The sequence below is a fragment of the Delphinus delphis genome, chromosome X (assembly GCF_949987515.2).
Source record: "Delphinus delphis chromosome X, mDelDel1.2, whole genome shotgun sequence".
Lineage (NCBI taxonomy): Eukaryota > Metazoa > Chordata > Mammalia > Artiodactyla > Delphinidae > Delphinus > Delphinus delphis.
In genome coordinates, this window is record NC_082704.1 from 35,175,961 (window position 1) to 35,191,869 (window position 15,909).

The 15,909-nt window shown below is 34.7% G+C and overlaps 1 protein-coding gene across 1 annotated transcript in view; it reads right to left on the reverse strand.

Annotated features, from left to right (window-relative positions):
- Nucleotides 1–15,909, reverse strand: part of COL4A5 (collagen type IV alpha 5 chain) — a 217,903-nt gene that overhangs the window by 55,799 nt on the left and 146,195 nt on the right. The window contains exons 28-30 of the mRNA XM_060002285.1: nt 11,348–11,445; nt 9,922–10,072; nt 4,476–4,589 (exon numbers count right to left, since the gene is read on the reverse strand). Coding sequence (XP_059858268.1) covers nt 4,476–4,589; nt 9,922–10,072; nt 11,348–11,445 — 363 coding nt within the window. The remainder of the gene's footprint in view (nt 1–4,475; nt 4,590–9,921; nt 10,073–11,347; nt 11,446–15,909) is intronic.

The following is a 15,909-nucleotide window of genomic DNA, read 5'->3' on the forward strand; positions in this document are numbered from 1 at the left end:
AGGTGGTTAAAAAAGAATATGTTTAGTGAAAAGAATTACACTACAAACATGGTGCAAGTTCACACTCCAATACCTATCAGCTACGTGACTTATTAAGTCACTTAATGTTGTTGGTCCTCATCTGTTAAATGGCGATGTGCCATAACTGACTGAAAGCTGCGGGATGAAACAGGGGACCATTCCAAGCATCCCTTCAACAATAAGACCTAATTTTATTACTGTTGAAGATTCACAGACAATTATTTTTATAAGAGACCAAGACACTGGCATTTTAAGACCTGTTTGATGTCATATACCAGCATGCCTTTAAACTGATTAAATTCACTTTGAAGATTAGAGAATTCCATTTAGTTGGTACAGTAGTGATGATTCCAATGCTGCCATTTCATAGTAAAGAGATTATTAAAGGGGAGAGATATTTTATATTATTATATTTATTAAATATGATGACATACCTAATCATGTGCACAATTATAGCCCTATATGAATCACTGTCTATTGTTATATTACAGCCCAAGTAGTTTTTAATAGCTGAGTTTTCAAGATAACTAATTAGTCCTTTGAAATATGCTCCAAGAGAGTGGTTCTACAAAATAATTAAAAGAAACCAAAGACTTCAATCTGGAGAAATCTTGTTTGTTTTCCAAGTTTAAAGCTTTAAGGTATGGCTTTTGGGAAAAAAAAAAAAGATGAATAAGGTCTGAGGATTTAATGTATAACATGGTGACTATCATTGATAATACTGTATTGTATAACTGCAACTTGCTAATAGAGTAGAACTTAAGGGTTCTCACACAAAACGCAGAAAATATGTGAGGTGATGGATGTGTTAACTTGATTGTGAAAATTCTTTTACCACGTATACATATATCAAATAATCACATTGTACATTTGAAATATATTACAATTCTATTTGTCTATTATACCTCAATAGAGCTCAAAAGATAATAAATCAAAGGAAATATCCTATTTACAGTTTCTCAGAACCATTTTCATGTAATATCTCTTGCATCTTTTACGATGATCCTATTATATTTGAATGATATTTTCCATTTGCACTAGTATAATAAATTCTCAATATTAAAAAAGAAAAAGATAAGGCTTTTGAGAGAGAACTACAGTACCTGGTAGACCTGAAGTTCAAGAGGCAGGAAGTTACAGTTCAGCAGTAAGATGAACCACCCAAGCAGAAGCAAGTTGCAAAAAGATTCATTAGGTTAGGAAACAAAACTAACCATGTAAAGATTAGAACAAAAAGTCTACGAATAGAATTTATTAGATATTGATTCATTACTAACATATATTAGTAATCAGTAAAGAAATGTATTTTAGGCATTTGCTCAGATGCTCATATAACATATACTATAAATGTGTTTGCCAACAGGGACACAATAAAATATTTACATTCACAAAACATAATACTTTTTGATGAAGATCAGCTTTACACTCTTGTTTATCTCTGATCTTTATATTGCTGTGAATGATCACTTTGGAATTTAAGCTCGTAAAGGTTAGTTAGAATTTAAAAATAAACTTGATTTTATACTGTAACAGGTTAGGTACAGATAACTCAATAATTATTAGTGCAGTCTATGATTAAGCAAACTACATGTACAAGGCAAAGATCTCTGCATTGTCATTAGTAGTAGTAACAGATATTATGCTGCGTTTTTCACAGCATAGATCTTTTCCACGACTATGTCAGGAATTGGCATCCTGGTAAGATCCAGAATGAAGAAAGTCAATATAAATTCAAAGGCTCTGCTGAATCTCCTTATACAATAAAAGGAATTATATGGATATATCTATAGAGGCTAAGTACGTTAGAGGTGTATAATGCTCTAAATTTATTTGCAGCCAAATGGAATGAGTTTATGGGAAAAAAGAGAAAATTCCAAAAGCATGCATTATCTGTGAAAACTTTACATACACACACACACACACAAACACACACACACACAGCCCAACGGTTTTATAGCCAAAAAAAGTTAGAAAACTACAATGTACTCTCCTTCATCTATAAAAATGACACGACTAATTCCTTGTTCCTTTGATTCACATTAGTGGTGATGAGCCTGAGCTGATTCAGCCATGCACGTGTTCCTGAGGCTGGGCAAGTGTTACACCACATTTAACTCAGGTTAGGGTATTATGTGTAGACATGGAATTGAGTATATTTAACTGACCTCTAAAACGATTGACTAAAGCAATTATCTTCTAGTTATTGGCCAGACCAAATAATAAGAACCAAAAACTTCCATTTCTGCCTGGGTTACTAGGGCATGGGGTGAAAAGCATTTTGCTTCTTGTCCCTTAGCATTTTTAAAAAAATTTATTTCCCTACTGCCAAATGAGGAATTGATATTCAACAGGTCTTTAACTTATAAACATGCATTAAACTGTACAGCCTGCTATGGAAAAGAGAATGACAAATAGTAAAGCTTAATTAAATAATAGAAAACTGGAGTCAAAAGAAAAGCCTGAAAAGCATATATTTCTGGAGAAATGACAACATAGAATACTTTGCATTAAGTTTTCTACTACAAAATGAAACACAGCAAGTATATTTAATAAGCTTCTTATTAGAAAAAAATTGGTAGTTAGAATTTCAGCCATGCAGTATAAGTCAGGTGTATCAAGATGTTAGTAGTAGCCTTGCTGATCATCCTGTTATTGAGAGGTACAAACAGAAATTATGGTAGTTTTGAAATGGACTAAGATAATATTCTGCTTTGGTGATACAAATAAAATTTACTTTAAAAGTGAGTACATGTTGCTATTATCAAATACAAAATGTGGTCATCCTTTGGTAAAAAAAATTGTGATTTGAGAACATTTCTATATTAATAAGAATGCATTCAATACATTTTCATGGCAGTTGCTTTAACTTCATTTGTTTGTTGAACCATATTAGTTAAGATCTTCAATTCTGTAGCAAAATATATATTTACAGAAGGAAGAGATGAGATTAAATTCAGCATCATTACTTTCCCCCCTGCCCATTCTATATGGACTTTATAAATATACCTATATATCCATCAGTTAAAAAGAAACAACATTAGATGAATGAAACATCGTAGAGCATTAGCTAAATTTGAAAAGGCATAAAGCACAAATGAATGTATTTTTATTTTGTTCATATTGGCATTAACAGTGGTCTCTTTTTATTCTTGCTAAGCTGTGATTTAAGAATTCAAAATGCTTCCAAAACCTCATGCAATTTTGGGAAATAAAATAAATGACAAAACACAACAGAAATGATAAATTCATTTTAGCCATTTTGTGAAACAGCGGGCCAAGACTATAATGGCCAAACCTAAAAATTAATTGTTTTCTCTCAAGATCCCTCTGCTAGTTGGACAGATGATTTTCTCATGAATGTTGAAGCACTTACTTTTTAACAAGCTGGTTAAGCAACACTGTAAGTTTTCTTATTTCTAAATCAGTAGTGACATGTTAGGGGCCACTAAAAAAAACGGTATAACGCGCCATAAAATAAGTGTTTAAAATAGGACATAAGCAAAAATAACCTTTACTTTCCAGGCTTTTATATTGTTAATCAGTGTTTCTAGATGTTTAGCATAATAACTAACAAAATACCTATTGTCATTTAAGGTCAGAAAATATATTCCATTGTTTCAAAGTCAATGTATGTATATCTGAACGGTGCGTTTAAGTCATCCGATGTATTCATGTGAAGTAAGGAATGATGAAATGTTCCATATTTGTTTTAATTTCATATATTATTATAGTGCTTTGCAATAACATAATCTTGGCCCAAGTGTGGCCCTTACTATGCCTGCCTAGATTAAGATAAAAATAATTCACATCACCAGATGTCTCAGAATCCACAAACTCGAGTAAGCTCTCACACAAACATAGAGGAATCATATGATTCTCTATTAGGTTACAAGCTGACAAAACTTTTCTGAGTATTCATATTAAGAAAAACCTTAGCGTGCTTATGAGTTGCAAAGTAAATGCTGATTTATGGGCAAAAGAAGAGAAAATTCAAGTAAACTCACTTATCTTATTAAAAAAATTGAGAATGCCTAAGAAATATTTTTCAAAGAACTTTTTTAACCCTAGTTCTCATGTGCTAAGAAATGTTACGAGGTTCCACAAAGGTCTATTAATGCCATATAGCTACTCAGGTCTGAAATGATTAGCACTAGAAGGTCTGGGATTCCAAGGCTATGACTAGCTCAATGATTATAAGCCATGGCAACACACTGCAATTGTTAAATTGCACTGTTGTTAATAGATCAATTTTAAATTAACAGGGAGGGGAAATTTCAGGGATTAAAGTAGCTCTTGTGATCTGTGCTCTTTCACTTTTACATAATTATATAAGTGGACATGTTAACTCGCAAAACTGTTTTCTGGAAGACTGTTACATAGGTTACACTTTATTGAGGGGCTAATCAACCTCTACATAATTAGTACTACAAAATGCACATTTACTCCAATCTTACCAGGTTGACCTATTGGTCCAGGAATTCCTGGTGGCCCTGGTGGTCCCTGAACACCTGTTCCTGGCAGCCCAGGAGGTCCCATTGTCCCAGGTTGTCCATTTGGTCCAATGTCACCTTTAAGGAATAAATATAATTTAGATATTAAAAACAACAATAGCTGAGTCACTAGTCTTTAGCATTGGTTCACAAGTTATAATTACAATGAGTTTGTAGTATGTTTTATCATATGTTTGCTAAATATCAAGTTTCAGAATCAGTTATGTCATATCCAGAAAATTTCTACTTGAATTCTCACTGAAAATGCAGTATATTTGCAGACAAATCTGGGGAGAATTGACTGTCTCTTTCCATCTACACGTACGATTTATTAACCAATTAGTTCTACCCTTTTTCAAAACACAAGTTTCAAGCTGCTAATAATAGTTTTAATTTTTCCCACAAATACATTAGGCACATTTTGTTTTATTAATTTCTAGATATGATATAGATTTTTTGCAAATTATATTTTATTTCTTATTTGTTTCAATATTTACAAACACACTATTCTATTTGTCACAATGATATTTTGCACGTAATTCTGCTACCTGGAACATCCTTCCCTAAAGATTCAGTTCAAATGTCACCTTGTATATGAAGCTTCCCAAGGCACCTTAGATGCGGCCCTGAACAAAAGTAACATATGAGGTAAACTAAATGCTTCCAAAGTCATCATTTTTTTCTTTTTTGTTTAATGATTCCAATGTTCAGTATTAAGCACATTTTCTTCCTCTTATAGTTCTTTCCTGATGGATATTAGCCTTATTAATTTATTATTGGTCACTATGTTGCCTTGAAGATGCTGTACCAATTTCTCCTATAGTTTAGTCACTAAGTTCTGATACCCAGCCACTGGTGTAAGTATATCTGGTGGGTGAACTTTTATTGTGATCTGCTTGCTGTGTTTTGACTATGGTCTATTGGTCCAAAACATTAGTGCTACATATTCATAGAGTTCCGGTTGAGATAAACACTGTCATGGTGATACCACCTAGATTTTCTTATAGTAGAGAACAATCTCTGAGATCTTCAAGAGCAGAGTCTATGCCTTTGTGTTTCTAACGATTCAAGTAGTAATAGACACAGAATAAGAACATAATGAATGTTTGAGGAATAAAGGAATTACGTGGCAGGAAGCCCCAAATTCTTTTTTTCCTAGCATCTTAGGAACTGTACTGAGGTTTTAATATTTGGGAATGATTCCTATTAGGATATGGGGATCCTATACTTCCTTTCAAAGGTTAGGTAAATGCTTGATAAAGAGCTGAAGTTTAAAATGGGCTTCAACCCCTTTCTTCCCAACCTCTGTCTCAAGGATATTTTCATAAACAAAGTATAATGAGTGAGTAATTTCCATATGGAGACTGTTTGCCACATAGCTTATCATTTGAAATGTTTCTATCTGCAAGTTTGGGGGGTCACAGGTTTAAGCTGGGGGAGGTAACTGATGGGAAACACTATCTGTAACTTTGAGTGTTACAGTTTATAGCCGGCCAGAATTGTGTACTCAAAGACAGGAAGGTATTTTTAAAAGCGCTTATCTGAGAACAATTTGTATTGGGTTAGTTTGGGGCTCTTGCTGGCAGAATATAGGCTGGTTAAATTTGGCAATGCTGTTTTATTGCTTTAATAGGAATCAATCCAACATGTTTCAGAAGCATGGGGTTCTTCAGATTATTTTCTGGAGGCCAAAACGTTGACCAGGAGAGTCTACTTCCTTGCAAACCAGAAAGAAAAAAAAAACAATTGCCAAACCAGTTAGACTAATTCTATTCATATACATAATTAGGGAAATCAAAATCAAGGGGATAGAAGAAACCAATAAAGAAATGAGCAAAGGACATGAGCAGTTTACAGGAAAAAAATATGTATGTCCTTTAAATATATGAAAAGATCGTCAATTTCCCTCATAATAATGGAAATACAAATTTTAAACTACCCTGAGAGTAAAGGAAAAGGACCTAGTATATCCAAATAAATTTTTAAAAAAGAAAAAAGTTGGAGAACTTATATTACCTGACATCAAGTCTTACTGTAAAGCTACTGTAATATAAACAGTTGGTAGGAACTTAAGGATAGTAAGATAGATAAGCAGAACTGACAGCACAGAAATACACCCACACATAAACAGTCGTTTGATTTTTGACACAGACACCAAAATAATCCAATGAGGAGGGAGCTATTTTAAATAAATGATACTAAGCAAAAATTACTTGAAATGGATGATAGTCTCCAACATAAAAGCTAAAACTATAAAATTTACAAAATAAAAAGGAATATATTTGCAACTTTGGAACAGGGAAAGTTTTCTTAGATAAAACACAGAAAATAATCATCGAATAAGAAAACAATTGATAAATGAAAAGTCAATAAAATTAAAACTTTTGCTCATCAAAATACACTAGGCAAGCCAGATAGGGATAAAATACTCATAAACATGTATTTGACAAAGAACCAGTATGCAGGATACGTAAAGGTCACTTCCAACTTAACAATAAAAAGAGAAACAACCCATATATATATATATATATATATATATATATATATATATATATTTTTTTTTTTTTTTTTTTTTTTTGCGGTACGAGGGCCTCTCACTGTTGTGGCCTCTCCCGTTGCAGAGCACAGGCTCCGGATGCGCAGGCTCAGCGGCCATGGCTCACGGGCCCAGCCGCTCTGCGGCACGTGGGATCTTCCCGGACCGGGGCAAGAACCCATGTCCCCTGCATCGGCAGGCAGACTCTCAACCACTGCGTCACCAGGGAAGTCCAACAACCCATATTTTAAAGTGGGAAAAATACCTGAATATGTAAATAATTCACCAGTACATGTAAAAGAGCTCAACATCATTAGCCATCAGGGAAATGCAATCTAAACCCAAAATACGTTACCTACATACCTACTAAAATTCAAAAATGAAAAGACTAATAAAACCAAATGTTGGAGAGAATGTGGAACAACTAAAACTTTCATACCGTATTGGTTAGAAAATGATACAACCATTTTGGGAAAAGGTCTAGTAATTTCCTTCTTCTATTATTGAGTTATAGTTGATTTACAATATTATATAAGTTTCAGGTGTACAACACAGTGATTCACAATTTTAAAGGTTATACTCCATTTATAGTTATTATAAAATATCGGCTATATTCTCCCTGTGCTGTACAATATATCCTTGTATAATAATAATAGCCTTGTATTTATTTTATAGTACATAGTAGTTTGTACCTCTTAATCCCCTACCCTATCTTACTCCTCCCCCTTCCCTCTCCCCCCCAGTAACCACTAGTTTGTTCTCTATTTCTGTGAGACTGTTCCCTTTTTGTTATATTCACTATTTTGTTTTATTTTTTAGATTCTACATGTAAGTCCTATCATACATTATTTGTCTTTCTCTGTCTGACTTATTTCACTAAGCATAATACCCTCCAAGTCCATTCATGTTGTTGCAAATGGCACAATTTCATTCCTTTTTATGGCTGAGTAATATTCCATTGTATATATGTGCCACATCTTTTTTTTTTAACATCTTTATTGGAGTATAATTGCTTTACAATGGTGTGTTGGTTTTTGCTTTATACCAAAGTGAATCAGTTATACATATACATATGTTCCCATATCTCTTCCCTCTTGCGCCTCCCTCCCTCCCACCCTCCCTATCCCACCCCTCCAGGTGGTCACAAAGCACCAAGCTGATCTCCCTGTGCTATGTGGCTGCTTCCCACTAGCTATCTATTTTACATTTGGTAGTGTATCAAAAGAAAAAGAACAACCATAGACATGCATGCTGCAGTATTTAGGGAGAAGTGCATTGCTACTGTAATTTACTTTGAAACACATTAAAAATAAGTCAATGAAAGTAGAAAGGGATGAACAAATACGTGACAAATCATGCATAGTAAAATGTTGATAGTAGAACATCAATGGTGTGTATACAGTAGTCACTGTAAAATTCTTTCTACTTTGCTTTATATAAAAAATTTAAAAAAATTTTTAAAAAGCCCCACCGGGGCTTCCCTGGTGGCTAAATGGTTGGGAGTCCGCCTGCTGACGCGGGGGACATGGGTTCGTGCCCCGGAGCGGGAGGATCCCACATACTGCAGAGCGGCTGGGCCCATGAGCCATGGCCGCTGGGCCTGCGCACCCGGAGCCTGTGCTCCACAACGGGAGAGGCCACAGCGGTGAGAGGCCCGCGTACCGCAAAGAAAAAAAAATTAAATGTTGGCAGAGAGATAAGATGTGAATTGTAGAATCTAGGTGGTAGATAGATGGGTTTTCACTGTACAATTCTTGTTAATTTTTCTGTGTGTTTGAGATTTTTCACAATAAAATGTTTAAAAAACTATACTGAGATACCTACTTGTTTCCAACAATTTGGCAAAAATCCAAGAGTTTATCAACATACTCATTTAGCAAGGCTGTGGGGAAACAAGCACACCCATACATTTTGGGGGGGAGTGTAAAAAGGTACAAATGGAGAGGAATCTGTCAATATCTAGAAATGCATTTGCCCTTCCATTCAGAAAACCCATTTTTATTACTCTATTCTAACATTACACCTGTACACACATGAAATAACATGTATGCAAGATTATTCAGTGTGGCATTATTTCTAATAAGAAAATATTGCCAAAAACACAGTCTAGCAACTAGCAACTGGTAGAATAAAACATGGCATACCCAAGCAATCCAATACTAGGCAACTATTTTTAAAAAATCACAATCTCTATGTACTAACATGGAGGATTCTCTAGAATATAAAGTTAAATGAAAAAAGTTCAAAAGGTAGTACTCTATCTTTTGAGAAAGGTAGTAAATAAAAATACATATATTCTTTATTCTTCTTTAGCACAGGGAGATCAGCTCAGTGCTTTGCGACTACCTAGAGGGGTGGGATAGGGAGGGTGGGAGGGAGACGCAAGAGGGAGGAGATATGGGTATGTATGTATATGTATAGCTGATTCACTTTGTTATAAAGCAGAAACTAACACACCATTGTAAAGCAGTTATACTCCAATAAAGATGTTAAACTGTATATATATATATATATATATATATATATATATATATATTCATATTCTTATTGGCTTGTATTTGTATGAAGGAACACCAGAAGGACAAATAAGTAACTAAAAAATGGCTACATATAGGATGGGGAGGAACATAATGGATGGATATGGGGTAAAGGGAAGACCTTTACAAAAGTGTTACTTCAATACATATATGATTGTATCATCTATACAATGAAATAAAACACAACATATACCAATGGAGGATTAAAAAAAAAAGCCATGATAGAGTGGCAGCATAGGCTTTCTAGTTAATTGGGATTATCACCCATAAACTGTCACAACAGTTTCAATTTCTATAAATTTAAAAGCAAATTGAGAAGTAGCAACAGCCTCCATACCTTTTGGTCCAGGTAGCCCATCCAAGCCAGCTTGTCCTGGAGGACCTTGCGGTCCTGGGAAACCACGATCCCCTTTTGGACCAAGTATTCCTTTGAAACCTGGGAGTCCTGGAGGCCCAGGTGGCCCAGGTAGCCCAAATCCTGGTTCTCCCTTGAGCGTACACATGATAAAACACAACAAAGACTCCCATGACTTTCTTGATGTTTACTGTTTACTACAGAGAATTTAAAGCAGAAAATACAAGGTAATATCCCCCCTGCCATGGTAAAGGGAGTAGGATAATTAAATGAAAAGTAATTGGCAAGCAGGACAGAACATCTGGAAGGATAGGAAACTGGGCTTAGTAAAACAAATTGAATTATTTGGTCTGGTTTCAGGACAAAAAAGAAATAACTGAGACAGCATGAGATTAAAGAACCGAAGTGATGAAATATGATTACAGACTGGGTACTGTATTAGATGATTATTTTAAATTTGACTAAGTATGATAAAAGAATTGTGGGTTTTCTATATAATGTCTGTTTACTTAGAGATGAATACTGAAGTATAGATATTTATAGGTGAAATGACACAATATTGAGATTTGGGTTAAAATACTTCAGCAAAGAAAAAAAGCGTAGATGAAGCAAATATGATAAAATCTTGATAATTTGGAATCTGAGTGATGGATATATGAAAGTTCACTGTATTATTCCTTTTACTTTTGCGTTCATTTGAAAAGGTTAATAATAAAATAAAAACAATCAATAGAGAAGTGATTTCTCATGACAACTGTGGCCATGGTCAATTTTTCTTCCCATGGAAAAAAGTTATTGATAGTAATCATAAAAACACAGGAAGTTTAAATTAATTAAACACAGAGAAAATATAGGAACAGTTAGGATAATTACGTACCATGGCAGTTTGCTGAAGACTGACTAAGGAAAATTTTACATTAGCTAAAATGTAGTAAGAGGGACAGAAACCAACTCAAACACAGTACCATTATTAGTACTAAGTCGATAGCAATGATTTGCATTAAGTATCTGGGATGGAATTGGGACAGAGGGGAAACGTATGAGAAGTACTTGGCATGATATTCAACACCATTTCAACCAAACATCACACAGACATGGACAGAGATTAAATGGAATGATGGTATTACAGAAAAGCACAGGGGAAGCTGATGATTGTATTCTCTCATCTCATCTCATCATATAACCAGTCACTCTAAACAGGTTCAGAAACTTCTTTTTTTTGCTTCAAATTTGACCCCTTGGACTATTAAAAAGTATTTGGAATTAAATATTTTTAAATAAAAATACAATAAGTTAAGTTTTATTTATACAGTGAAGCCTTGGGATGATGTCTAAATCAAAATAGAGAAGGCTAAGGAAGGTAGGGGGAATAGAAAAAGAATAAAAAATAAATTAAAATGTCTCAGACCTTTAGTCCTGGAAAGCCTGGTGGCCCAGAAGGACCTTCTAGACCAATTCTTCCAGGTGTCCCAGGTGCTCCTGGAGGTCCTGGAATTCCAGGGAAACCTGTAAAATTAGAAGCCATTTTTTAATCTCCAAAGAGAAGACACTGTAAGAAAGATACCCAAACTCCCAAACCCACATTTTCACCCTATTCAATCATGCTTAGTGACTACAGTAAGATAGTAAAACCACAATGACATTCTAGATGACTACTTCAGACTAAGCCTTACAGATAACTGATATTCTCTCTCAATCACCATATGGTCCCCTATTATTGTCATATAGGGCTAATGTGTGTGGAAGATATGCTCTTCTAAGGAAAATCAAAGCTATTACCAACGAGACAGAACTAAAAATAAGGAATGAATCCAACACAAAAATGCAGAGAAACTTTTCTTCTGCTTACATCTGGATACAGTATGATAAAAGACCTACTACATAATTCTGGAAGTGATCTAAAAACAATTGCAGAAAATAAATAAGGAACCACAAGCTTTAAATGACATATTAAACAAGATGGACTTAATTGATAATTAAGGGCATTCCATCCAAAAACAACAGAATACACTTTCCTCTCAAGTGCTCGTGGAACATTCTCCAGGATAGATCGTATCTTGGGTCACTAGTCAAGCATCGGTAAATTTAAGAAAACTGAAATCGTACCAAGTATCTTTTCCGACCACAATACTATGAGACTAGATATCAATTACAGGAAAAAATCTGTAAAAAATACAAACACATGGAGGCTAAACAATACACTACTAAGTAACCAAGAGATCACTAAAGAAATCAAAGAGGAAATCAAAAAATACCTAGAAACAAATGACAATGAAAACACGATGACCCAAAACCTATGGGATGCAGCAAAAGTACCTATAAGAGAGAAGTATATAGCAATACAATCCTACCTCAAGAAACAAGAAAAATCTCAAATAAACAACCTAACATTACATCTAAAGGAATTAGAGAAAGAAGAACAAAAAACCCAAAGTTAGCAGAAGATAAGAAATCATAAAGATCAGATCAGAAATAAATGAAAAAGAAATGAAGGACACAATAGAAATGATCAATAAAACTAAAAGCTGGTTCTTTGAGAAGATAAACAAAATTGATAAACCATTAGTCAGACTCATCAAGAAAAAAAGGGAAAGACTCAAATCAATAGAATTAGAAATGAAAAAGGAGAAGTAACAACTGACACTGCAGAAATACAAAGGATCATGAGAGATTACTACAAGCAACTATATGCCAATGAAATGGACAAACTGGAAGAAATGGACAAATTCGTAGAAAGGCACAACCTTCTGAGATTGAACCAGGAAGAAATAGAAAATATAAACAGACCAATCACAAGCACTGAAATTGAGACTGTGATTAAAAATCTTCCCACAAATAGAAGCCCAGGACCAGATGGCTTCACAGGCAAATTCTTTCAAACATTTAGAGAAGAGCTAATACCTATCCTTCTCAAACTCTTCCAAAATATAACAAAGGGAGGAACCCTCCCAAACTCATTCTATGAGGCCACCATCACCCTGATACCAAAACCAGACCAAGATGTCACAAAGAAAGAAAACTACAGGCCAATATCACTGATGAACATAGATGCAAAAATTCTCAAAAAATACTAGCAAACAGAATCCAACAGCACATTAAAAGGATCATACAACATGATGAAGTGGGGTTTATCTCAGAAGTGCAAGGATTCAATATATGCAAATCAATCAATGTGATAAACCATATTAACAAATTGAAGGAGAAAAACCGTATGATCCTCTCAATAGATGCAGAAAAAGCTTTTGACAAAATTCAACACCCATTTACGATAAAAACCCTCCAGAAAGTAGACACAGAGGGAACTTACTTCAACATAATAAAGCCCAAATATGACAAACCCACAGCCAACATCGTTCTCAATGGTGAAAAACTGAAACCATTTCCTTTAAGATCAGTAACAAGATTGTCCACTCTCACCACTATTATTCAACATAGTTTTGGAAGTTTTAGCCACAGCAATCAGAGAAGAAAAAGAAATAAAAGGAATCCAAATTGGAAAAGAAGAGGGAAAACTGTCACTGTTTGCAGATGACATGATACTATACATAGAGAATCCTAAAGATGTTACCAGAAAACTACTAGAGCTAATCAATGAATTTTAGCAAAGTAGCAGGATACAAAATTAATGCACATAAATCTCTTGCATTCCTATATACTAATGATGAAAAATCTGAAAGAGAAATTAAGGAAACACTCCCATTTACCATTGCAACCAAAAGGATAAAATACCTACGAATAAACCTACCTAAGGAGAAAAAAGACTTGTATGCAGAAAACTATAAGACACTGATGAAAGAAATTAAAGATGATACAAACAGATGGAGAGATATACCATGCCCTTGGACTGGAAGAATCAACAATGTGAAAATGACTATACTGCCCAAAGCAATCTACAGATTCAATGCAATCCCTATCAAACTACCAATGGCATTTTTCACAGAACTAAAACAAAAAATTTCACTATTTGTATAGAAACACAAAAGACCCAGAATGGCCAAAGCGATCTTGAGAAAGAAAAATGGAGCTGGAGGAATCAGCCTCCCGGACTTCAGACTATACTACAAAGCTACAGTAATCAAGACAGTATAGTACTGGCACAAAAAACAGAAATATAGACCAATGGAACAGGATTGAAAGCCCAGAGATAAACCCACACACATATGGTCACTTTATTTTTGATACAGGAGGCAAGAATATACAATGGAGAAAAGACAGCCTCTTCAATAAGTGGTGCTGGGAAAACTGGACAGCTACATGTAAAAGAATGAAATTAGAACACTCCCTAACACCATACACAAAAATAAACTCAAAATGGATTCAAGACCTAAATGTAAGGCCAGACACTATCAAACTCTTAGAGGAAAACATAGGCAGAACACTCTATGACATAAATCACAGCAAGATCCTTTTTGACCCACCTCTTAGAGAAATGGAAATAAAAACAAAAATAAACAAATGGGACCTAATGAAACTGCAAAGCTTTTGCACAGCAAAGGAAAACATAAAGAAGACGAAAAGACAACCCTCAGAATGGGAGAAAATATATGCAAATGAAGCAACTGACAAAGGATTAATCTCCAAAATTTATAAGCAGCTCATGTAGCTCAATATCAAAAAAACAAGCAACCCAATCCAAAAATGGGCAGAAGACCTAAATAGACATTTCTCCAAAGAAGATATACAGATCCCCAACAAACACATGAAAGGATGCGCAATATCACTAATCATTAGAGAAATGCAAATCAAAACTACAATGAGGTTATCACCTCGCACCAGTCAGAATGGCCATCTTCAAAAAATCTACAAAAAAATAAATGCTGGAGAGGGTGTGGATAAAGGGGAACCTTCTTGCACTGTTGGTGGGAATGTAAATTGATACAGCAACTATGGAGAACAGTATGGAGGTTCCTCAAAAAACTAAAAATAGAACTTCCATACAACCCAGCAATCCCACTACTGGGCATATACCCTGATAAAACCATAATTCAAAAAGAGTCATGTACCACAATGTTCATTTCAGCACTATTTACAATAGCCAGGACATGGAAGCAACCTAAATGTCCATCGACAGATGAATGGATAAAGAAGATGTGGCACATATATACAATGCAAATTACTCAGCCATAAAAAGAAACAAAATTGAGTTATTTGTAGTGAGGTGGATGGACCTAGAGACTGTCATACAGAGTGAAGTAAGTCAGAAAGAGAAAAACAAATACCGTATGCTAACACATATATATGGACTCTAAAAAAAAAAATGGATGTGAAGAATCTAGGGGCAGGACAGGAATAAAGATGCAGATGTAGAGAATGGACTTGAGGACACGGGGATGGGGAAGGGTAAGCTGGGACGGAGTGAGAGAGTGGCATGGACATATATACACTACCAAATGTAAAATAGAGAGCTAGTGGGAAGCAGCCACATAGCACAGGGAGATCAGCTCAGTGCTTTGTGACCACCTAGAGGGGTGGGATAGGGAGGGTGGGAGGGAGACGCAAGAGGGAGGGGATATGGTGATATATGTATACGTATAGCTGATTCACTTTGTTATAAAGTAGAAACTAACACACCATTGTAAAGCAATTATGCTCCAATAAAGATGTAAAAAAAATCGCAGATATTATACACATATATACACATAAAATCAAATCTGACTCCTTTGAAGTCATGTAGCATAAATGAGTAAGGACATGTTTAAGCACTGATCTCAGACCAATGTACACTCTTGCCATTCATGAGAAAAGAAATTCTGTGAAGAATAAAGCATAACTGAAGCAACAGCCCTAAAAATTTCAGTAAATCAAGAGAATATGATTTAGGATAAAACATTACTTGGATATAAGTGTGCAATAAATCTGTTTTCTGTTTAATACAATTCATTCATTTAACAAATATCTATTGAGCACTTAATATGTGCCAGGACTTTTCTGAGCCCTGAAAATACAGTGGTGAACACAAAAGACAATAAT